This window comes from Marmota monax, unplaced genomic scaffold (assembly GCF_021218885.2).
Source record: "Marmota monax isolate L192 unplaced genomic scaffold, Marmota_monax_Labrador192_F-V1.1 WCK01_AAM20220418_F8-fsc00003, whole genome shotgun sequence".
NCBI lineage: Eukaryota > Metazoa > Chordata > Mammalia > Rodentia > Sciuridae > Marmota > Marmota monax.
In genome coordinates, this window is record NW_026694084.1 from 19,302,057 (window position 1) to 19,328,128 (window position 26,072).

The window sequence follows — 26,072 nt, forward strand, 5'->3', positions numbered from 1 at the left end:
CAAAATTAGAAGAGACAAAGATACAGCCTAGTAAGAATTTATTATCTAGTGGGAGCAGAATAGTGTCAACTTTATATTCTGTTCTAATTAGAAAGGCAATTCTCTTAGGCACAGACAAGAGGAGTAAGAACTGTGAATTCAACATGTGACCCTTCTACTTTGAAATTTTCCCAACTTCCCCAGGATACCAGAATGAATTTTGGCCTTGTTTTCTTTCATGACTTTTTCATGATTTTTTCCAGCTATCAATGCTGAGTATGTGACAACTCAGGCAATCTGGTATATATCTGGTATATATCTAGATTTACCTGACTAGAAATGCTAAGTCTGCAGTTTCTAGAAGTATTTATGCATTCAGGATTGGACTTTATGTATTTATACAAAATTTGAAATGGCTCCTTCCCTTGTTTATTCTTTTACTCTATTGAGGTCTTACTGAGTATCTCTTACAGGCTGTTTTACTAAGACCAAGATATGCGCATGCCTACTATATACTTGTTATCCAACCATTATAAAAGTTGCATGATTTGATAAAATAGGCCCCTATTTAGAGCCAGCACAGTCCTCCATTAATTAATTCTATTGGATTTCTAAATTTCCTTTCAAGTTTTTAGAAAGCATACTATACTTTTATGATCTATGTAAGAGCTAGATGTTCCATGTCTTGTTGATAATGCTAGTGTTACATTGAATTATTATTTTCCTTGTAATTCATTTTATTTTTTTTGATAGAATATTACTTATTTCTATTATATTATATTACATATGTCCACTTATTTCAAATATGCTATATTTTACTTCTTCCATCCTAAGAACCACAACCCCCATGCAACAACAACAAAAAAATCAACAATATAACATGATATGACTTTGTTGAGTAAAACTGTGATAAGTAAAAATGCTTTACTGGATTAAAATCTAAAACCTCTTGGGGCTGGGGATGTGGCTCAAGTGGTAGCACGCTCGTCTGGCATGCGTGCGGCCCGGGTTCGATCCTCAGCACCACATACCAACAAAGATGTTGTGTCTGCCAATAACTAAAAAATAAATAAATAAAACCTCTATCTGTAAGGGTTATCTCATACAACTATATTAAAACTTCTCAGTGAACAGGAGAAAAATTAAGAATTCAATTAGGATTAAAAAACACAAAGTAACACAAAAGAGAAATGAAAACCTTTAAAAGTATGTTACATATGTGCTCCTGTAGGTGTGTGTGTGTGTAATTCTGACTAATTCTTAAGGGACTTAAAGGAAAGCTCTTCTGTACTTCTGTATTGTTTTAAATTGTTATTTCATCAAAAATCTTATTCTCTGTAGTTGGAGGGATTCTTGGGAATTTTCTTTCTGCAAGCTGCACCTATAAACCTCCATATAAAGTGGGAAGTCAAAGAAACATAAACAGTTTATGTCATAAACATGTAGGCACTTTAAAAATTTAGGGGGAAGAATCAACAACTAACATATTAGTAACATTTAAACTGTTACTTTGATTTTAATCCAATGGTAAAATATAGAATGTCTTATTTATGACACAGTTGAGGTTTCTGTTATTTAAAAATAAGTAGTACCGGGCTATGGATGTGGCTCAAGCTGTAGCACGCTCACCTGGCATGCATGGGGTGCTGGGTTCGATCCTCAGCACCACATGAAAATAAAATAAAGATGTTATGTCCACCAAAAACTAAAAAATAAATATTAAAAAATTCTCTCTCTCTCTCTCTCTTTCTCTTTCTCCTAAAAAAACATAAGTAGTACTGCATGCAGATCTTGAAGACAAAGAATTTCATAGAAAGTAGTAGAGAAAGAGCAAGGTTTAAGTCTCTTTGAGAGATGAAACTAAAAATATGAAAATATATAAGCTTTATTTATATCTAATAAACAGGATAAAATTTATATATAATAACATTTAGGATAACAAGCTGACTAATTCTTAGCAGAAACAACAACAAACACTTATACTGAACTTATGTTGCAGACTTTATTTATATTAATTCAATTAACCTTTACAACAACTGCCGGGTTTCTGTTCTCCAGACTAAAAGGCTCAGGGGTCACTCCAGCTAAACTGGGCTAACTGGGCTGCACAAAATAACCACACAAGAGACACAAATACCTTTTTCATTGGGGTCACAGTGACGGCTCCTCTGATCTTAAGGGTCCACAGGAAGAGAGAGAGCAAGAGCAAGTGCTGACCCCTTTTATTGAGAAGCTATTCAAATAAGGCAAGGGGTCAGGTTTCAGGGGGCTGAGTCTATCTTCATGATGTCCACTGTCAGCAGGTTGACTGACATCTGGGTAGGCCACATCCAAGGGCACAGTAAGAGAAGGGGACACACACAAGGCACTTCCATGGAAGATTCTACCCTAAACAGGGCAAGGGGTTATATTACATAGGAACAGGTGAGCATAGCTCCATCCATGGGGCTGTAGGAAAACACAGCCCTGGAAGGAAGACACAGTCACTGGAACCCTGGAAGAGCAGGGCAGCCTAGCAGCATGGGTGCCTGACACCACATCGCCCAGCAGGGAAGTTAACTCAGTCACAGGCGAGGTTTGTCTCCCACAAGCAACCCTATATGAAATGTACTATAATTTTTTAGAGCTTACTGATGAAAAGGCTAGCACACAAAGAATGCAAGCAGTCTTCTTCCATTTTGCATGATTGTAAGCACTTCTGAATCAGTGTTGATTTTTTCCCCACATTTTGAGTTATGTTTTTGAATAAAAATATATAAAATAAAAACTTATAATGTCTTTCATTCATTTGATATTATAGCATATCTCCTCTTAAGCGATCTATATTCAAAAGTATCATTAGCTTTCTCATAGATTTATTTATTCCTTTTATCTTCAAATCACTCTTGTTTTAAGTATATATATACTGACCTAATATGTCTGTATTCTTGTCTGCATTCTTTAATTAATCTGTCTCTTCTAAATTCTTATTTGTCAATCACTTTGTGGGTGATTGAAACAGTTTTCCATAATCATTATCAGACTCATCTTTTTAATCAACCCTCAAAAATGAAAAATTCTTCATCTTTCTAAATGATATCATTTCACATTGCAAATGTTTGGAATTGCATTTGCTTTATAAGATTTTCATTTTGATCAATTACAAGAGATTAACATGTAAAGTGATAAAATGCACTATGATAAAATCTAATATTATTAAGCCTGTTTGAGTTAGATTTATTTTATTTTATAAGTGGTTAATTCATGACTGAATGTTCTTTCTTACAGGTAATGTTTGCTTCTCTAAAAGCTGCCACTCCTATCCTAAAAATAAAAAGTGTAAGAGGAAATTGATAGTTTATTAGAGACATAAAATATTAAGTAAGGAATATATGCTTTTATTTTCAGATAGAGAAACTCAAATATATTATTAAATAATAGTGGTGCTGAGAATTTATGCAACTATTTGCATATCAAGCATCTAACCTCAACTCATGACTACCTCATGTCCCCTATAAATAGCTTAAAAAATAGTTGATTTTAGATTAAGTTGGTTAAAAATCATTAGGCAATTATTTTGTAAAACGCTCAAAAATGTAAAAAATGAGTACAATTCACCCTTGTTCAGTTATACCCAGAGAGAAATGGGAACATAAAAGAGAAGGACAGATCAAGATGGAAGTTCAAAATAACATGACATGGTCTTTCAGAAAAAGATGCACTGTAAGAATTCAGGACAGAAACAGAATTGGAAAGAATCCACATGGTTAAGTATCCTAAATTATGATAAAGTAATTTAAGATTACTTTAAGATTAGTAATATTACTTACTGTAATCACTAATTAGTTATGAATGACTAATTAAAGACTAGTAAGGTGAACTTTTGTTTCCAAACCAAATAAAGCCATTAAGTATTTTTGATATGAAGTATGACATGAAGTGTAACATGAAGCAATCTTATTGTAAAAGATATAAGTTAGATTGAAAAGGTTAAAAATTGAAGCCTGGCACTGTGGTGTATGCCTGTAATCCCAGTGGTTTGGGAGGCTAATGCAGGAGGATCACGAGTTCAAAGCAAGCCTTAGCAACTTAGCAAGGCCCTAAGCAACTCAGTGAGACCTTGTCTCTAAATAAAATATTAAAAGTCCTGGGGATGTGTCTCAGTGGTTAAGTGCCCCTGTGTTCAATCCCATGGTACCAAAATAAAAGAAAAAAAAAGAGGTCAGATACTAAATTGAAAGTTGATTGCAGTTACACTGGCAAGAGACAATGAGGATCGATGTTGTTTCTGTGAAACCCAAATATATCTGCTTTTATTATCTATAAAATTTAAGTGTGCCAGTATAGTTGAACATGATTTTTTAATCATCTAATTTCTTTTGATATTATTACCTCCATAATTTTCTCTCTTGGTAAATATTACTTTCTCATGCCAATCATGTAGTTTTATCAGGGAATGGCAAGCATATTACCATTATGCCACTTTTTTTGTCTCAGCCACAGGGATGGATGAGCACATGACCTGGACAAATGCAATGAAACTGGATCTTTCCCCATTACTACAGTAACTAGATCAGGTATAGACCAATCAAATACGTTTTCTGAGATTTTCTAGTTTTAATAATAAAGAATTATTAATCTTTTCTAATTCAGCATGTATAAGTCTATGAACTATCATATTCTCTCCATACAGGAAAAAAAAAGCTTGTTTGCAATTAAAGAGAAAGATATGAATGATATGAAAAAGCCTAGGTAGAAGATGGAGAGATTCTTGGAAAAGTTTGAATCCATGCTTATAATGAGTAATGTGAAGTATGCTAATCTGCCTTTTCTAAATTTTGAATAGTTGGATAACAGTTTTTGCTTGTATTTTCAAAAATCAGAATTGAGTTTCTATCACAATCACAATAATGCTGACTAATACAAATGGTATTGTATAAATATAGGGGAGGTGTGCTGATTATTATTTCAAACCCTGTTGTAAAAACAAATTGGCATAGGGCTATTCCTAAAAATGTGATGGCACTGAATGTACCATAAATATTTAATTATGAGATGATAAGTGTGACTTTACAACTTGAAAAAGAAGAGGCATAAAAATTAGAAAGCATGCTGTAAATAGAAATTATAGCTCTGATTAATACACAAACTTATATTGGGAGTACTTTTGGCAAAGCAACTATGCAAGCACTTCCCAATAATATTAATTTATATATATATATATATATATATATATATATATATATATATACATATATGTATATTATGTGTATAATACTATAGAACACCTATAGTTCTAAATATTATATATATACATATATACACATACATATATATAATATTTCATCATGGGGTAAGTTTGGCTGATTATATTTTTCACATTTTATTAATAGGTTTGATAACAAAACTTCAAAAAAATTCAAGATAATCTTTTAAAAATGTGAAAGATTTATAGTTTGTTAAGCCTCATTTTTTTTTTTGAGAATTTTGATATTTACTTTCTATTTAGTTTTCGGCGGACACAACACCTGTTTGTATGTGGTGCTGAGAATCGAACCCGGGCCGCACACGTGCCAGGCAAGCGCGCTACCGCTTGAGCCACATCCCCAGCCCAAGCCTCATATTTTTAAGGATTATACTGATTTATTTTGGTTTATAAATAGGCACATTTTGCATATCAAATTAGTTCTTACCATCACAGGTTGGGAGTGGATGACTCCACCAGTGGTTTTTTTCACATAGCAGGGGCTCTTCATGACTCAACCTGTATCCTGGATCACAACTAAATGAAACAGTAGATCCAATGGAGAAATCATGACCATAACGAAGGCCATGTACAGGTATGCCAGGGTCCAAACAAGAATATGTATTTACTGTAACACCTGAGAAACAAAGGGAATAAAACAGAGAGTAAGTTTCATGAAATTTAGATTTACTGAAAATCATTCCTATTTTTTCAAGGAACTGTAAGTAATAATTTGTCACAAATTAATATATTCATAGCTTCATTTAAAAAATGAACAATTTTATTAACAAGTTTTATTTTTTGTCTTGTTTTATTTTGCTAATTCCTATTAGTAAGGATCAAATTTAGGTCATTAATATGTTAAGAACTTGAAGAGGCATAATTATCCAAAAAAATTTGTATTATTTTAAATTTGTCTATGTGTGTGTATGCAAAATGATAATTTTAGTGGTAATTATAGTCTCTTGAGCTTATTATAGTACACCTATAGTTCTAAATATTGTGCAAATTTTTTTTCAGATTAGAGGCATTTTGAGATATATGAAATTATGAACAACAGTGCCGTGTGTGTGTGTATGTGGTCCTGGAGGATTGGACCCAGAAGCACTTTACCAGTGAGCTACATTCCTGCCCATTTCTATTTTTTTTTAATTTTTATTTTGAGAGATTCTCTCTAAATTTTGGAGACTGGACTTAAATTCATGATTCTCCAGTCTCAGCCTCCTGAGGATCTGGGGTTATAGTTGGCATCAGCCATCACATCTGTGCCAGTGACTTGCTAAGTAAAACAAAACAGTTCAACTGCTTTGGTGGGTACTTGTAGATGTGTTTACAACAGTCTGTAGTATTTTATTATGGAATCCCTGATGATCATTTTCCTCTTGATTTACAATGCCAATCTGAGATCATACCATGCTTTTCCCATAATAAGGCATGTTTTCTCAAAACTTGGCATTATTGACTTTCTGGACCAGACAATTCTTTATTATGGGTTGTCCTGTGCATGGTAATGTCTTTAGAAATATGCCTATCCTCTAACTGTTAGAAGCCAGTAACACTTCTTCAATCATGATAACCAAAAATTTCTCTATCACATATTTCCTGGGATGCAAAAATGCCCCCAGCTGAGGACCACTGATAAAATATATAATAGAAATTATCTTATTCTTCTTAAATGGGAGATTTAAACAATGAATAACTATTGTTTCTATGTTCCAAAAATACATAATTAGTGTTTTCAAATTGTGTAATTATATTGACTAATCTTCACATGAGAAACATTTATTTGTATTAGTTACCCAATTTTAAGATGGAGCTAAACAAACTACAACAAAATATAAGTTTAATTTTAGAGGGGTGAATTTATCAAGCATATTCATTTCATTTAAATGTTATTATTTTAATGAGACACTAAAACCTAACAGAGACAATTTTATCTTCAACACAAGTACTTTTATCTGCTAGATTCCTCTTTTCACTATGATCATTATTCTTCTAGGCCCCCAAGGCTTTTAAACCCTCATTGTCTATGATTCTTTCTCACTTTTCTTTCCTCCACAGAGTAATGTCTCTCACTGAAAAATCATAATGTCATTTTTTTTTACTTCCCTACATTATTCAAGACCTTCAAATCTTCAAGTGTATAAAATAAATAATAACGTTTGGCCTTCTTTTCAGTAGTCTTTCAAATTAAGTCTATTTTACATAAAATAATGGACACACATATTCTTAAAACATGTCTTTTTTTTTTTGCTTATACCCTACTGTAACAGTGGTCCCCACTTTCTGAAAATAGCCCTCATTGCTCTAAGGCTTATTATTTTTTTTTAATGCCCCCACCCCCTCTGGCTTATCCCTCCCTAACAAGATTAGGGAGACAGTGTTATCTTTTCTTCCCCTAGTTAGTTGCCATTGAACACACCCACTACTGGAAGGAGATGCCTACTGAGCATTGGGAAGTGAATATCTCCCAAATTAACAAGTGAATCTTAACATGCCATGAGGGCGCCCTGGGACCCCCTTACCAGCACACCAGGAATGTAACCCTTGAAGAGTTCCTTTAAAACTCTCCAGTCCTTCCTGATGAGGAAAGTCACAGACTTTGGGACAGGAGTCCCCTGTGTTTCTCCTTTGCTAGCAAAGTAATAAAACTTCAGTTTCCTTTTTCTCAAAACTGGCATTAGTTGGCATTGGGGACAAGGACTGAGCTTTTGGTTACACTACTGCAAATGAGACCAAATTTTACAATATCGTCTTTAAATTCAAAGAGTCCCAGATTGGACTCTAATATTCTTAATTTCTGTTATTTTCCAATGGTTATTCTCTCTCTCTCTCTCTCTCTCTCTCTCTCTCTCTGGTACCAGGGATTGAACTCAAAGGTACTCAATCACTGAACCACACTCCCAGCACTATTTGGTATTTTATTTAGAGACAGGGTCTCACTGAGTTGCTTAGTACCTCACCATTGCAGAGGCTTCCTTTGAACTCTTGATCCTCCTGCCTCAGCTTCCCGAGCAAATGGGATTACAGGTGCTAACCACTGTGCCCAGCTACAAATGGTTATTCTCCATAAATCAAATAAGTCTGATTAGTTTTATGTTTACTTTCTCTTCCAGGAATACTTTCACTTGTCCTCTTAAAGTGCACAATCTTCTCAGTCTTTTGCTATTGTTGTTGTAACTTGGGCTTAAACCCAGGGGTGCTCTACTATGAGCTACATCTCCATCACTTTTCTCAATTTTATTTTAAGACAGGTTCTCACTTAGTTGCGCAAAGTGGCCTGGAACTTGTGAGAATCCTGCTTCAGCATCCGCCCCCACCCCTCACACCAAGTAGTTGGGATTATAGGCCTACGCCACCAATCCTGGCTTTCTCTTAGTCTTTATCACAGTTGCTTAGATTCCCTTTCTTTCTGGGACCTTCCTCTAATGGGACTGATCACATACAACTTTCCTTCATCTTAAAACTCCGTCAGTGAAATCTTATGAAATCATGAAAATGCAGGTAAAAGAGGTGATATGTAATGTAAATTATAGTTAAACTACAGTAAAATTTTATTATTCAAAAGTGATTTTAATGGTTTCATGTTATCTGAGTAAAGGCCAGTGGGCAGTACATGCTTAATTATCCTCTTTCATTAACCAACTGAAGAATAAAGAGAAATTATGCATTTCTTTATATGCTTCTTACTGTGATATGTGAATCTAGAAGTCATGGAATAAGTATAAGGAAACATTTTATAGTTGATTCACAAGCAAACAATTCAAGGCACAATTCATAGCAATGGAAATGTAGAATTGAGAAAACAAGAAAGATCATGATGAACACGTCAGTATAATTTACTAATAGTCATTACTTAAAATTACAACATAATTGATAGTTTGGAAAGATTCTTATATTTTGACAGTATACATAATTTTTAGAAGTTTATGTTGGAATTACAGTAAAAGATATTAACATTTTCTCATTTTTCTTATTATTGTATAGAACTTTACTCTAAAAAGTCAAAACAGACTTTCTGCCTATTTTTCCTATGTAATAAAAATATTGAATATTTTAAGTTGTGCTTTCTTTTTCCCCTTCCCCATATTTATTGTTCATAATCAATTGTTATTTAAATTGTACATTATTTACAACTATACCACCTCCTTTTTAATTTGTTCTTTTTGGTTATACATGTCAGTAGAATATATTTGGGCATACCATGTGTACATGGAGTATAACTTCCCATTCTTGTGGTAAGTGTACCATTTTACATATGTGAAAAAATATATATATCTACACATGAACGTAAAATATGCCTTTAAAGATGGATGTCTGAGTCTATGGGTTTGTTCTACATCCATTTATAATTTATATGCATTTTATAATATTTAGATATTGAAGGACAGTTTATGTAATTGCCCCTTAGCATCCATGGGGAATTGGTTTCAGGACTACTGCTGAATTAGTATTTGTATTTCAAGCAATACAACATAATACACAGAAGTGCTTTTTCTTCAGAGAGAAAAATGACTAAAACAAAAAGGGGATTATGCTCTTACAGTCTAGGGTATGCAATTGTTGTTATTTTAATATGTATCAAATACCATAAACAATCATATCTTTTTGGTACAGTTTTCTCAATCTCCTTGTTTTGAAAGAAATATAGAATGGGATTGAAAGGGCTTTGGGAAAGAACATACGGTGGAGACCTGGAGTGCAAGCAGTGGTGGCTTTTGCAAGAAATCCCTTTCACAGGGTTTTGGTCCATTTATAGAAATCAAATTCTACTTAATACATTTAATTTTTAAAATCAAAAATTCACTAACTAAATGCCATATATTTTTAAATTTTTGATTAATAATCAACTAATTTTGAGCTTTGTGAATGGTTCATTCGAAACAAAAGCCCAGTTACTTCATCTAGAGAAAAAAAAATGGTGTCAGAGAAAAAGGTTTATGTCTCCTTGATAACAAAGTATTTATAATTCTGGAAACTATTTCATAATATAAAATAAACCTCAAGACTAAAATAAGTAAAATGAGAGAATGTGATTTCTTATAAGCAAATTTAAATAGCAAGTTACCACCTCCCACCAGATTCAACAAATCAATATAAAATGTCTCTCATTAGCTTCAACCTCCCTTAGCTCTCAGCCTCCACTTTGCCTTCTAAACCAATATACCTCAGTAATAAAAGGACTATATTACCAAGAACCTGCAAGTGGTTCAAACTTATTGACAAAAGGAATGAATTTCAGCTCGACTTCTGATTTTTAATTTCTTGTTTAATTTTTATAGGAAAAACATAAAAGAATCATTTACTTAGAACTTACTGCATGTTAGCGATCCTGCTCAAAAATTCACATGTATGGTTTCATTTACTCCTTAAAATAGATCTGTGCCTGATACTACAGTGATGCATCCACATCAATGTTTAGAGAGCTCAATTCAAAATAGCCAAGATATGGAACCAACCTAGGTACTCTTCAACAGATGAATGGATAAAGAAAATGTGGTATATACACACAATGGAATATTATTCAGCCATAACAAAGAATGCAATTATGGAAATTGCTACTAAATGGATGGAACAGGAGGCTATCATGCTAAGTGAAATAAGCCCATTCCCAAAAAACCAAGGCTGAATGTTTTCTCTGATATGTGGATGCTAATACATAATAAAGGAGAGATGGAAAAGAGGAGTTCATTGGATTAAATAAAGGGAATGAAGGGAGGAATTGGAATAGGAAAGACAGCAAAATGAATTGGACATACCCTCCTATGTTCATATAAGAATATGTGACCAGTGAAACTCCATACTACATACAACCGCAGGAATGGGATCCTAACTAGAATAAATTATACTCCACATATGTGTAATATGTCAAAATACATTCTACTGTCATGTATATCTTAAAAGAACAAATAAAACAAAAAAGAAAGAAAGAAAATAGGCCTGTGCCTGACACACAACAGAGACCACATACCTTGGGTGAGGTGGGATTATATTTAATTTGGTGGGCATAGGATACAGCAGTGAACTAAATGAAAATATGGGTATATACTGATATTCATTAATTGCTAGCAAAAATTAATTTTGAAATAAACTTTAAAAATTGACTATGTCAGGTTCTCGGGACGGGGGCTGGCGAGGCTCATGCTGGAGGGCTTCTCGTCTGCGGCGGGCTCAGTGAGGGTACCGGTGACCATGAGATCCCTGCAGCTACTCAGAGGCCCCTTCCTGTATGGCCTGCTCTGGGCTTTTTGTGCTCCAGGTGCCAGGGCTGAGGAGCCCGGGGCCAATGTTCCCCATCCCAGCAGCGTGGGCCTCGATAAGAACACGGTGCACGACCAAGAGCATATCATGGAGCATCTGGAAGGTGTCATCAACAAACCAGAGGCGGAGATGTCCCCACAAGAACTGCAGCTCCATTATTTCAAAATGCACGATTATGATGGAAATAATTTACTTGATGGCTTAGAGCTCTCTACAGCCATCACTCATGTCCATAAGGAGGAAGAGAGTGAACAGGCCCCACTAATGAGTGAAGAAGAACTGATTAACATAATAGATGGTGTCTTGAGAGATGATGACAAGAACAATGATGGATACATTGACTATGCTGAATTTGCAAAATCACTGCAATAAACATTATTTGGCTATCTCCTAGTTATATGCAAATGTGACCCGTGATAATGTGATTGAATTCTTTTGGGTAATGCAAAATAACTCATTTTTAACTACTGCTGCAGCATTTTGGTAAAAACCTGTAGCAATTTGTTACACTGGGGTGAAAAAGAGAAATCAAGAGAAATAAAGGAGAAGAGAAATGGGCATTTTGTGGTCCCTCAGTGCTGTTAAATCTCTCAATGGACAAGGGCTTGATGAACGAATCCTCTTAAGTATATGGAATAATTGGAGCTGAGCACTCAGGAACTTAACTGTAGGATATTGCTCATTCTTGATCTTAATTCATGCTACCTGAAAAGTAAGACAATAAGCTTTGCCAAGTGGACACACTTTTCAGTGACAGTGAAGGGATGGAGTGAATGCCACATGTTTCCCCTGGTGGGTTCCATCTCTTCGGATAAACGAGGTCAGTATTCTCTAAAGTTCCCCTGGCCTACAGGATCACTTGCTCTGGGTAAGCGGCTATTTGTTAGGCTGTATCAAAGCCACAACATAAGAAGAATGTCAGATATTGAGTTCAGCTGGCTACAGAGGCAAGGATTCTGTATCCTCTCACATTTTGGAAATGATAGACCACTGGCCTAAGCAATTAACCTTTTCAGATTTTCAATATTTTATACAACTACTGCCACACCTTTATACTTTCCTTTCTGTCGTCTTCAACTTGGGAGGAACCTTAATTTAAAGGTGCTCTCTAATCAATAGCAAATATTTTAGCTTTCTTAATATTTGTATTTCACTCTTGTTTCCAGGGTTTCCTTTTTGCAATTTTGGGACTATTTGGAATGTAAGGACTTGGTACAGCAGGTTTAAACCATTGGCTGGCCTTAAGCCTAGGTGGGAAGTGAAAAGATCATTCATCAAACCCAGTGATTAACCTGATCCAAGTTCTGTTTCAAAGGAATGTTGTTTAAATTACCTCTTCTAGCCTGAATGGATGAATTCTTAAATTTCAGGAAAGATTAGAAAAGGAAGCTGAAAAATTCCTCAACAGTGTGAGAAATCTCAGTATTTGAAAGTGAGAAGAAGCTACAGACTGTAATTTGGTTTGTTGGATGTGGTAGACATGCTGTGATAGAAAACCCAAAATGATGGTTGAATGGGGGAAAGAAAATGCATAAAATTTGCTGTAAGATGTATAGAGACTTATTTTCTTTATTAAAGTATTCTTGTAAGAAAACTTATGTATTTGTAAAAATGATTTCCTGTGTCAAGTATTTGTGCAATCAGAGCTGACTTGTAAACTATTCTTGTAATATCTCATTATTTTGAAAGATTTATATAATGAATTCTGAATATATGGCCAATAAAACCGATGGGACAAAAAAAATTGACTATGTCAGTGTTAATAAGTAAATGTTAAACATTTTAATTCAAGATCTTGATATACAGATGTCTTATAGTAACTCTCTCAAATGTGCTCATGTATCCATTTATCAAAATACTTTCATGCAAAGGAATATGGTAATGCATTTCATGATAAAAATGTGTGCATATGTGAGTTTAGGGGTGTGTGTGTATAATATATATATATATATATATATATATATATATATATATATATATACACACAATACAGCCACAAAGGTATAAATTTTCAAGATGTTTATAAATAAAAGCAGAAATTTTTTTCCTATGTAAATTCCTGAGTTATAAAAACCTTTATAAAAGGTGCTGGGGTTGTGGCTCAGTGATAGAGCATTTATTTGCCTCACAAGTGTGAGGCACTGGGTTCAATCCTCAGCACCACATAAAAATAAATAAATAAAATAAAGGTATTGTGTCCACTAAAACTATTTTTTTAAAAAAAACCTTTAAATAAGACATAGTTTAGACTTTTTAAGCAGAAGTATGAGCTTTTAATTGAGATTATCATGAATTGATTCCAAGACTCTGAATTACAGCTTGTTTTAATATAGTGTTTGACGAGTTATGTTAATTATATTCCTATTCATATATATTTTACTTTTCAGTCTTTTATCCAAATGAAATTTTATATTTTAAATGGAAAATGTGTGAATCATATGAGAAAATTTTTTGAAAATTGAGTTTGTGAAGTAAATGTTAAAAGACACTTATTGCCTATTGTCTGCTTTTTAAAATCAAACATAAATAATTAGTACATGAATTCATTTTAAAATAATTGTTTGATACTTCTACCATTTCCTTAGTATTTACTTTGGTAGTAACATTAGATAGATATTATTGGAAAATCCATTGCAGAATTTACTAAAGCATATATCTTATAAAGCAATAGCATTCTCATAGCTCAAGAAAATCTTTGAGTTTAAAAAATAATTAGAGCTACCAGTTCTATTAATAACACAATGATAATACAAAATACAAGGCAAGCAGAATAGAGAAATCAAAAAATATTTTGTAATTACTCACTTTCATAATGAATCTTAAAACCATTATTAGAACGACTGTTGTCTGTTGTAAAGAGTAGGTATATGAAATTACTGCTACTGAATAGGAACTGGGGCACCTGTGTGCCATTGTAAGATCCAAGCAAGGGTGAGAGAAGATTTGGTCCATCATGAACTTCCAGAACATCATAATTCAGTTCAGTCTGAAATCTAAGGTTAAGAAACATATGGAAATATATTAGAATATATGTAGGAAAATAATGCTTTAAATTGTTATTTAAATTTCTACTTGAGATTTTTAGCATATTTATAATTTTCATTAGGTTCTCTAATATTTAAGTTCATACTTGTCCTTTTAAATTACCAAAGTTATAAACTCATTCCTATAGAAAATGATCATTAAAATCATATATGTACATGCTTGTTCATAAGTAAACATTTTCAAATGTTAAGGATTATCACCAATAAATAAACAGACTGTTCATCAACTAAGTATATTTCTTGAATCACTTCTAGTTGCTGTAATAATTTATATGGAAAAATGTGATTCATATTATTTTTGAATCAGTAAATCAGATTTTCATCTTAATATATAAATTTGAATTCTAAAATTTGCTTTATATATTTTTGGACAAATTTTTGTTGGCAATTAAAATTCATATATAGTTTGTATTTGAAAATAATATTTTTCATTATAAGTAGATAACAATAGACAGCAGTTCTACATATAAATTAATAACTAGTGATGATGTATTTGATATTTACTAAGTGCCAGAAACTGCTAAGTTTACCTGTATAAATTTGTTAAGTAATCCCACTAAAACTATAAAGTAACTTCTTTTATTATACCTACTCTACAGATAAGGTAACTGCAGTATTTAGAATTTAAAACCGTATCAGATTTTCTTAAATTATAGAGGCCTTAACATCATTTGACTCTAGGCTATGCTAGTGCTTTTATGGTTAGGTTTTTGTTACTTCTGTTGCTGATTTCAGTTTTTTAAAAGATACAATTATTTTGTAAATGCAACAAATACAGAGCCAATAAATACAGAACAAAATATATACATATATATGTACATTCTTTTGTATAGATAATTATATTCTCATGCACTCATGAAAAGCTGAACATCTAATTGCTTTTCCCATGCTGACCCAGAAACCCAGGAAATTCTTTTGTAACTTCTACCAAGATTTTCCTACACATCTTCAGTTTCAGCTTCAATATGTTGACAGGAAGACCTTCTCTGGCCTCACAATGTAGGCTAGTTCTTCTACTGTTCTGCATAATTTGCTATGTTCTTTGTGATGCTTATCACTGTTGTGTTTGCTAGTTTGACAACTGTCTTTCTTAAAACTCTATAAGCTGAAGTCAGGCATGTCTGTTTTTGCCAATGCTTTGTATATAGTAAACATTCAATAAATGTTTACTGGATAAATGAAAGAACAAATATATTTTAACAACAAAATGTCTTTTCTTTAGAATAGTTACCAATTTACAAAAATAAGTGTTCAACATAATTGGATGTTTTAGTGTTACCCATATATTTTCACACATTTAGAATGTATCTTCCAAAATAAATAAATAAATAAAATGTATCTTCCAATATATTTTCAGTGTTATTTTTCTAGTATCTCCAGCATACTTTCAAGAACATTTCAGAGAATAACTAAATATCATACTTATCAGAATTTTTCAGCATATAAGATTAAACCACATTATTCCTTAAAAAAAAAAAAACACTCAAGTTTAGGCAAAACAAATGCCTAAAACTCTTATTTCATTATATCATATCAACCTCTGATATTGTTACAAAATGACAAAAGAGTGGTCAAAATTAAATACATAATTTAATGCCATTTAAGGAGTAACAGTCTGAATGTTTTTTAATTTCTATCCCATTACATCCTGTTAAGCAAAATACTTGGTAAAATGTGTGAATTTTATACATTTGTCTTACTTCTAATATTGCAACCTTGAATATATTGCATCTGTAATAATAATGTAGAGAAAGAAAAACACAAAACATACTAAGTACTTTAAGAAAATAATCAGGCAATTAGGCATTGTGAATTCCTTATATGGTTGCTTTGTAGTCAATCTATCATGAATATTGAAATTGGAATTTCACTTTGATTGCTAGTGAGCTGACAACAACCAAATTAAAATACACAGAAGAGTCAGGGATTACTTGGAATTGAGACATAAAAAGACTTAATTCTTAATAGAGTAGCAACATTAACTGATAATATAGAGAAAATTGTTCAGCAGCAGTGAATCTTTAAAAAGAAAATCATTACAGATTTGCTCTAAGGAACTATAAAAATGTAACATGCAAAATGGGATAGGGTAACACAATAAATTAAATTTCACTCATTTGTGTGTATTAAGATGGTTGTATAAATTTCTCACGAATGGCCTCATTCTACCATTCCTTTATGACATTAAATATATTGGTTATAATGAACAAATAATATAGAATCACTAGATGAGTTTAAAAATGATATGGGACCTAATCTTACTCATGCATTGTTGTCCATTAAAAAAAAAAAAAAAACATTCTTGATATAATTCAAACCCATTCTGGTCAAATTAAAATAATCGTCATTAACTTAAATATTGGGAAAAAAAAAAAAAAACCTCTGGGACACTGATACTGATAAGATTTTAATTTAGTCAGGGAGCTGAAGATAGGAAAAGGAAATGAAAGACATACTTTGGATGATTGATTGTAAAATGAGTTTGTCTTACTGAGTTAGGAGCTGCCAGATAGTGAAAAAAGTTAGGAACTGTGAGAGGAGGTAAAAATAAAAATTATTCTACATATCTAAGAATAAGACATTAAACTTTTGGATGTATTAAAAACAGGTACACCTTTTGAAAACCATATATTTGTTGGTATTATTGTTATTTTGTTTTGTATTTGATAGAAATCACATTTCTTAAGATCTCATTGATTTATTCTGCTTAAGAGAATCTCAAGGAGACAACTAATTACTAATATATCTGTAAATAAAATCTTCAAGTTTTTTTCTGTAGATTAATTCTAGTCAATTTCTGTATTTGAGAAAAATTGCACAATAATTACAAAATAGCTATTCCACCATCTTAATTATATTATTTGAGCTTTCAAAATGTATTTTCAACCAAGTCAACTTAAGTTATTCGTGAATTTTACAATAAATGTAACTCATTACTTGGAACCAAATTGCAAGAAAATATCTTAGAATGAAAGAAAATATTAAAAAGTTTAGCTGGTGCCCTGGTGCAGGCCCATAATCCCAGCAGCACCCAAGGCTGAGGCAAGAGGATGGCAAATTCAAAGCCAGCCTCAGCAACTTAGTGAGGCAATTAGCAACTCAGTGAGACCCTGACACTAAATAAAATACAAAAAAGGGCTGGGGATGTTGCTTAGTGCTGAAGCACTCCTGAGTTCAACTCTCAGTACTAAAAAATAAAAATAAAAAATAAATAAATAAATAAATAAAGTCTTGTGTTCCTACAAGAACTTAGACAGAAAATCAGAGGAGAATCTGGTTTTTCAAGAGCCCAATATGTGTCAAACACTTCTAAATAATATCCTGCTTCTCAAAATAGTCTTTAGACAAATGAAGCACCAAACCATTATAGGATCAATATACAAGGCAGTGGTTTGTGTGTATGTGAGTGTATGTGTGTCTACTTTCCAAGTGATTTTTTTTCCCACTAAACTAATGGTTAAAATGCATTTATTTTTTAACTTAGTGAAGTTCCTTGAATATCCCTTTGCTACTGAATTACTCCTACCATGTGAAGGGTGGGTAATACAAGTATAATCTCATAGCAATCAATTATTCTACAAAGCACATGAAGTATGGAGAACATTCAAGCAAAGCCTCAAATCCTTAAAAGGTCATTAGAAAAGAAAAAATGGAAGAAAATAAATAATTTTTTATTTCAGATAACTGCAAATCAAGAATCTTATAGTCCCCCCCACCTTAGAGGAGGGGTGGCTAATAGTGGGTTCAACCCTCAATAAGAACATTTCAGTTTAGATTCTGGGGCTGGGGGAGTACCTTGGTGATAGAGTGATTGTTTAGCATATATGAGATCATGGGTTCAATCCCCAGCACTATGGGGGGGGGAAGATTTGGAACAATTTTATTTATATAAAATATGAGTTAAAGAAAATATATTGATATGACTTGCTGTTTGTTCTAAAATATTGAATATAGCATTGATTAATTTGTAAGGCATTCTAACCTGATTTTTCCAGCCAATTAACAAGGAATAGTTTCTTAAAGAATTGGTATCAGGGAAGTGAAGGGGCTATGAGATATGTAATTTAATTGAGCTGGTAATTTAGGAATTGAGAAATGAGGCATGGTTGTTATTGTGCACAAGTATTGAAAATTACTTTTCAATTTAGCTTTCTTGTTTCTGTTCTAATTAAAACGATTTGTGTCTTAATAAACATATAAGAATAAAATGGTGACAGAACAAAACATTCTTAGTAGCTATATTTATATAATATAAATAAAGTTTTTGTCTAACTAGTGTGACATAAAATGGATGGAAAGATTTCACTAGGAGGGTAAATTTGGGATGGTTTATGTCATATGTATTCATTTTTGACAATTCTAAAGTATCTAAACAAGATAAGCAAGTTGCCAGAAGGCTCATTGTATCCACCAATGATAGAAATACCTGGTAACAATTTTGGACAGAAAACACAGTGCCTTTGAACAGAAGTTCAAATTCAAAAGTTAAAGAATATATGCTCTGAAATGCAGGCTTCTCTTTGTAATCAAACTGCTTTTCAATTGGGCAGTTCTAAGTACCCTAGTTTTTGCTGAAAGACATAAGGAGTGTATTTATTTAATGATGATTAATCAGTCTCCTAAGCAAACAGGGGATGCTTCTGAATACAATAATGCACTTTGCATTTATTTTCCTTTAACTCATTTTCTAATCTTATGTTGTAGGCTAATGCAGCATTAGAAAATTGAATATAAGAGGGCTGAGGTTGTGGCTCAGTGGTAGAGCGCTGGCCTAGGATGTGTGAGGCACTGGGTTTGATTCTCAACACCATAAATAAATAAATAAATAAATAAATAAAGTCCTTCAACAACTAAAAACATTTTTTTAAAAAAATTAAGTATAAGAAAATGAAAATAAGATAATATTTTATAGTTATATCATCTTCAGTTATATAATTTTTATGATATTTTATGGTTTTGTTCAATTGGAAGGTGAAGAAAGGATGAATATTTGGCATGTTTGGAAAGAAAGGTAAAATCCATTTCATTCTCTGACATAACACAATTGGGTAGTGAGGGAAACTAACAGTTAAATTGTTCTGCATGAAAGTAACAGGTATTTTGTGATTTGCCCTGCTACATACTGGAGGCTGGCAGGAGAAAGGGGAAACAAGGGTTGAAGATCCTAAAGGCCAAAGAGACTAAATACAGAAAAGGATCTCGGATAAGAGAGGGAACTGTGGCACTATATGCACTTACTACTGTGATTAGGACTATGAAGATAATTTAGGACAACAAAAGCTTGCTTACTTAATCTTAAATTATTCTGGATTGTGCAGTAATCCTCCTGGTTGCCCTTTATATTATGGTTTTTGTGAGAATGAAGGAAAATGATACAAATAAGGAGCACAGTAACATTGAGAGAGGCCAGTAACTCTCAGGCTCTCACAAGAGGGATGATTCTGCCCAAAGGAATTAGAGCCAGAAGTAGAGTAGAAAACAAAACAAAACAAAGCAACAAAACCCACTAAGCCAGTGAGCACTGAGTGATATATGTTATCAACTATACAAACATAATGAAATGTGAAAGTCTTCAATTACATTTATATCATATCTTCTGATATAAAACAATGACAAATCTAAAGTAGAAAATACTCAAATCATGTACCTGATATATATAGATTCATTTAAAATCACATTAATTATGATAGGTTGACAAATATGTTTATGCTTCAAATGTAATACTCTAAGCTTTACAAATGAAAAATATGGACAAAATCTCTGTTCTATTGTCTCAAATTATAATTTTTATGTTACTCAATAATATAATCAATAAAACCATGCTATATTGTACATTTCAAAGCAAATAGAATTCTCTACAATAAAGTAAGGTTAGTTAATTGAGTTCCTCACTCATGGAACAGCAATATTTGATAAAAATTTGATAATAAATAAATAATATGCATTTTAAGCTTTCTAAAATTATTATGGCAACAGAAACCATGTCAAACAATGAGCAAAGGATATGGTTTTGGGGGCTGGGAATATAGCTCAGTTGGTAGAGTGCTTGCCTCGCATGTACTAGGCCCTGGGTTTGATCCCCAGCACCACACACACACACACACACACACACACACACACTCTGTATGGTTTTAAGACAAAATGAACCATGCTGAATTATTCCAATAAAAACTCTTTTAAAATATATAAGTCATTCTTATTGCATACATTGTGTCCTGTAAAATTTCTATCTTGAAATTTATATATTTTGTTAATTTAATTTTATTTTCTTTAGTGCTATGAACTCAAGGGTGCTTAACCACTGAGAAACTTCCCCAGCCTTTTTTATTTTTCATTTTGAGACAGGGTCTTTCTAAGTTGCTTAGGGCCTCACTAATTGCTGAGGATGGCCTTGAACTCACAATCCTCCTGCTTCAGCCTCCCAATTTGCAGGGATTACAGGTGTGTGCCACCATGCACAAATCTATCTTTAAATATTAACCCCCAGTAACTCAAGAATGTGACCATGGACAAAGGCCCTTAAAGAGCTAATTAAGATAAAATAGGTCACAAGAGTAAAACTCTTTAATTCAATATTTATGACTGGCATCTTTAGAAAAAGAGGAGATTAAGATACAGACATGCATAGAGAGATCATGTGAAGATGGACATAGAACACAGCTATCTACAAGTTAAAGATAAAGGCCAGAAGAGATGATCTTTTTGACACTTTGATCTCAGAGTTCTAGTTGTAGGAAAATAAATTTCTAGTTTTTGGGTCTCCTAATCTGTAGTACTTTGTTATGGTATCCCTAGCAAACTAATACAGTCATAGTAAGGTGGTGAAGTTTATAGTAAGGTAGGACGATTCCATAAAATGCATAATACTTTATGCCAGTTCAAAAAAAATCTGTTTTTTTTTTTCTTTCTATGCAAATGTTAACACTAGCATTGATGGATTAAATCAATGAAGGACTTCTTGAGTAAGGAAAGGGTCAAGTTATATTTGTAAAATCTAATCATCAGGTCATAATAAAGATATTCTGCACTATTTATATTCTTATCAAATGTATTCAATGCTTTAGGAAGCTTTCTTTATTTGTTTAATTTTTTTAAAAAAGAGGTTAGGTGATGAGGGTATTGTATTATTGAATACAATTGGGGATTTTGTACATTATTCTGTCTTGATTTTTGGACAGTGATCTAATAATGGAGCAGAAACATCATTCTTTTAATTTTAAAATATCATAGTATTGCATGATAATGATTGATGAATATTAATTTTCCTAGGAGGAAACAAAGCCAACTTTTCAATCTTTAATACACACATATAATCTAATCATTTTTTGGAACATATATGACAGTGTGCATTAGTGTCTTAGGCTGCAATATAGTATCAATTTGAATGCATTTTCACCAACTTTGCCTCTAGAAACCTAGCAAAGCAAAATTTATTGGCACTTCAAAATATAGAAAAACAAAACTCATCAAGCTAAAGGTCACATTTTCATCTGAGCACTGTGTATTTATGTAAACTAAAAAAAGGTCGATCTTGCATACTTCAGTAGTAAAAATACAACATTAAACAAATAGAAAATTAACTTGAAAATAGCCTGAAAGGTTAAAAGGAGGCAAAGAGTCTGTAGCATGTAAGGCACAACAATTGACTAATACAATAAAATTATACATTGATTTGTTAAAGGAAAAGAATACCAACTATCCTTTTATATAATCTTTTCTTTAAAAGGTAAAAAAAAATATATATATATATATATATATTTTCAGAGACCTTTCAAATGTAATTTTGATAGAGTGTCCAGGTTCAGCTTCAATAACCCACTCACAATTCAAAGAGTCTTTATAGTATCCTGGCCATCCCGGTGAGAGAATCACTCCACTTGGAGCTGAAAAATGGCCACCACATGGAGCTGAAAAACAAAATCAGAGAGCAGGAATAAAACTTTTATAATTAGTTGTAGAAATAATTTTTAATACCAACTCTAATTTTTGAATGAATTTCTACATATACCTATTAAATGCTAATTAGTACAATTTTGAAACTAAAGGTGAACTAATCAATTTGTTATTAAATGATTGTTTTCTGTTAAAAGATAATCTATGTAAAATATATGGCATAGTTATATTTCTTCGCATATGAAGTAGTAAAGTGATCATCACCACGTGCAAAGTAGATCTTTATTTTATTTTTGGTGCTGGAAGTCAAACCCAGGGCCCTACACATGCTATGCAAGTGCTCTGCCTCTGAGCTACACATGTAGTCTCTTCAATCAATATCTTTTTGTATCTCCATTGTGTTCTTTATCTTTAAAGATTCATAAAACATAAATTGTTGACTTTAGTTTTTTTCTCTTTCATTAACTGATTTATGTAATCAAACACCCGTTAATTCAAACTGTCTGCTAAGACACGGAGCTTCCATTTTCCATTATCACTACTAAAATTTAGGCCATCATCAATTCAATGCTTCTCCTTATTTCTCATTTATTAATTCATCTACTCCTTCAGTCCAGTTGACAGAAAAATACCATTCAAAGTATTGATCCATCATACTATTTCCTAGATATGTATTCCCCTTCTTAGACATATATTCCAGTTCCCTTTTCTTTTTAACAACCAATTCAAATCCTTTGCTTATCTTTTCACATACTTTACCCTTCGATTTTCCCTAAATTCAAACACAATTGAAACCACAATGATAGTATTGTAGCTCCAGTAAGTGCTGCTTTAAATCACTTAGTAGGAACACTATATTGTGGAGATGAATAAACAATTTGCAAAAAGAAAAACAAGTTGCCAAAGTTCACAAAGCTTTACAGTCTCAAAAGCACTTTCTAGGTCAACTTTTGCAAAACAGGATCTCAAAGCTCCATCTATTTCATTATTTCCTCTATCAGTAAATGAAGCCACCATTCATTGAGTGGCATAAACCAAAAAGCTAAGTATTCATTTTTCATATTTCTATTATGCTTATCATTTATTTTCAAATCCAATTAATCTCCAAGTTCACTCATTTTTCTATCTCTTTAGTTGCCATCTTAAATTATACTGGAATATAAAAATGCCTTCTTAACTGGTCTCTGAATCCTCACTAACTATTGACCATGCTCTAGCCAGAGTGACTTCTTATTGTTTAACCTCAAAATAACCATGCCCTTTTATGACTTCTTTCCAAGTTGACCAATAAAGTTCTCTCTGCCTGCTCTACCTGTTGCCTATTCTTTAGTATAGACTATGAATTTCTCCCCAGCTACATTAGCTTGCTCCCATTTGCACCCCAGCTACATTAGCTTGCTCTACTTTCAAAAAGTACACAAAGAGAAATATGGAAAGATTGTTAGAAATGTTGAGAATTACTCAGAAATAAAATGTATCAAATGTATATTATGTCAACTTTTCAACACTTTAGAGACTATACCAAATGATTTTCCACTTCCCATTTTATGTTTTTATTTTCTTTACATATATCCATTTTTCAAATAACTTGATCTAGGGGCTATGGGTGTGGCTCAGTGGTTCTATCTTCAGCACCACATAAAAAGATAAATAAAATAAAGGTATTGTGTTCATCTGCAACTAGAAAAAGATTAAAAACAAACAAACAACTTCATCTAAGCCAAATAAAATAGTAAATATTTATAAATTGGCCTAATAATTAAGCATTACTAGAAAATGTTCCTTTAAGTATAATATTTTCTATGTGAAATTGCCAAAAGTTATAATTTGTATAAGATAGTGCATTCATAAAAGCTGTTTTTCTTAGTAGAATTTAATTTTATTTCCTAAAAAGCTTTCAAAGGAGTCCATTTTTAGAAAATATTTTCAATAATTATAAATGGACACAATACCTTTATTTTATTTGTTTATTTTTTATGTGGTTCTGAGAATCAAACTCAATCCCTCAAACGTGCAAGGCATGCACTCTACCACTGAGCAAAAACCCCAGCCTGAGGAGTCCATTTCTTAAGGATTATTTATTCTTCCTCTTTATGGTAACTCATAATCATGTTTTCTGTAGGATTTCCATGTATTTCAAAATTAAATTATATGAATAATAGCCAATATATTATATTTTAAAAGACAGAGCTAAACATTTTAGTAAGAGAAGACCCCAAAAGTAATAAAGCATTTCTGACAGAAATCTTTTTTATGTAATCAATTCATATTGTTCTAGAAAAGTATTTGTGCATTAAGTCTAATCATCATTAAATGAGGTAATTAATCATAAGATTAACAATTGAGTAATGGATCATAAAGGATTAAAAGTAAAGTATTGAGAGGCATTTTGATTGACCCCTTAGTCCAAAGTGTGAGGTAGACAGGATTAGAAGGGTTCTTTAAAATGAAGGAATAAATAAAATTATAGCAACTATTTTCTGAAAGGACTTTTCTAAATGATGAACCTGCTCAACAGTGGATCCTACTTAACTTATGGCATTTTCTGAAGTAGTTTCTTTCTGTGACATATGAGGTTGGAACTCTCTGAAAGTATAATCCCAAAAGATGGAAGCAGACTCCCCAGAAAGTAAGATGCCTAAGGGAGACACACTTATATAGGTCAGTCAGAAAAAGCCTGCTGATCCAAGGAAGTATCAGGCACATGATGGGAAATGCTGTATTTGGAGAAGCTATAGTGGAGCAAGAGCAGGAAAGCCTGGAGGTGACAAAGTGTAGGGGAAAAAAAGGAGGGACCAACTGGAGAGAAAACACGAAACAGCTGCAGAAACCTGTCCAAAGTGGAAGGCAGTATACTATATAGAAAAATTGAAATGAAGTTTGAAACAAAGGACTAATAATACTACACATTTTACTTGGAAAGAGGCACCAACTGCAATATGAATAGTAATACAAACAGAAAGACTAAGTTTATTGCCCAAACCTTACAATACAAAATATGCACATGTTCCTTAAATCATTTAATACTTTTTCTTTAATAGATTCACTTTCATTTTGTCTTACATTATATAGCTTGATTCTCCCTAAGTAAAATCATACATAAAATCATAAATTTTATGTAGTAGCATTATTTTTTTCCCAGAATAATTGAAAATAAATAGTAACTATTGAAATTTAAGAAATGTTTATACATATCTAAAATAAGCTCCTATTCTCCAGGTGTAAAAAAAAAAGGTGCAACACTTTAAGAACGATTAATCTGAAAGAAAATAACAGGGCTGTGGTTCTGTGGTAGTGCATGCCTGAAATCCCAGAGGCTCTGGAGGCTGAGGCAGGAGAATTTCGAGTACAAAGTCAGCCTCAGCAACAGTGACGCACTAAGCAACTCAGTGAGACCTTGTCTCTAAAATACAACATAGGGCTGGGGATGTGGCTCAGTGGTTGAGTGCCCCGAGTTCAATCCCTGCTACCAAAAAGAAAAAAGAAAATAACAGGGATGAGAATGTGACTCAGTGGTAAAGCATTAACCTAGAATATCTGAGGCTCTGGGTTCAATACCTAGTGACTAACAGACAGACATTGCTAATGGTACACACACACACACATACACTTAGTGATCTGGGAGTTATCCCATTAAAAAGTTACACACACACACAATAAATATCTCTGGC

The 26,072-nt window shown here is 32.6% G+C and overlaps 2 protein-coding genes across 8 annotated transcripts in view; one reads left to right on the plus strand and one right to left on the minus strand.

Moving 5' to 3' along the window:
- Positions 1-26,072, minus strand: part of Csmd3 (CUB and Sushi multiple domains 3) — a 1,151,628-nt gene that overhangs the window by 390,082 nt on the left and 735,474 nt on the right. For all 7 annotated transcript variants that reach the window (XM_046464911.2, XM_058585685.1, XM_058585684.1 and 4 more), the window contains 3 exons: positions 22,277-22,415; positions 14,270-14,457; positions 5,652-5,840 (listed from right to left, as the gene is read on the minus strand). In XM_046464911.2, coding sequence (XP_046320867.1) covers positions 5,652-5,840; positions 14,270-14,457; positions 22,277-22,415 — 516 coding nt within the window. The remainder of the gene's footprint in view (positions 1-5,651; positions 5,841-14,269; positions 14,458-22,276; positions 22,416-26,072) is intronic.
- LOC124106968 (multiple coagulation factor deficiency protein 2 homolog) lies at positions 11,323-13,202 on the plus strand. The gene has a single exon (XM_046464912.2). The coding sequence runs from the start codon at positions 11,345-11,347 to the stop codon at positions 11,834-11,836; it is 492 nt and encodes a 163-aa protein (XP_046320868.1). The 5' UTR covers positions 11,323-11,344; the 3' UTR covers positions 11,837-13,202.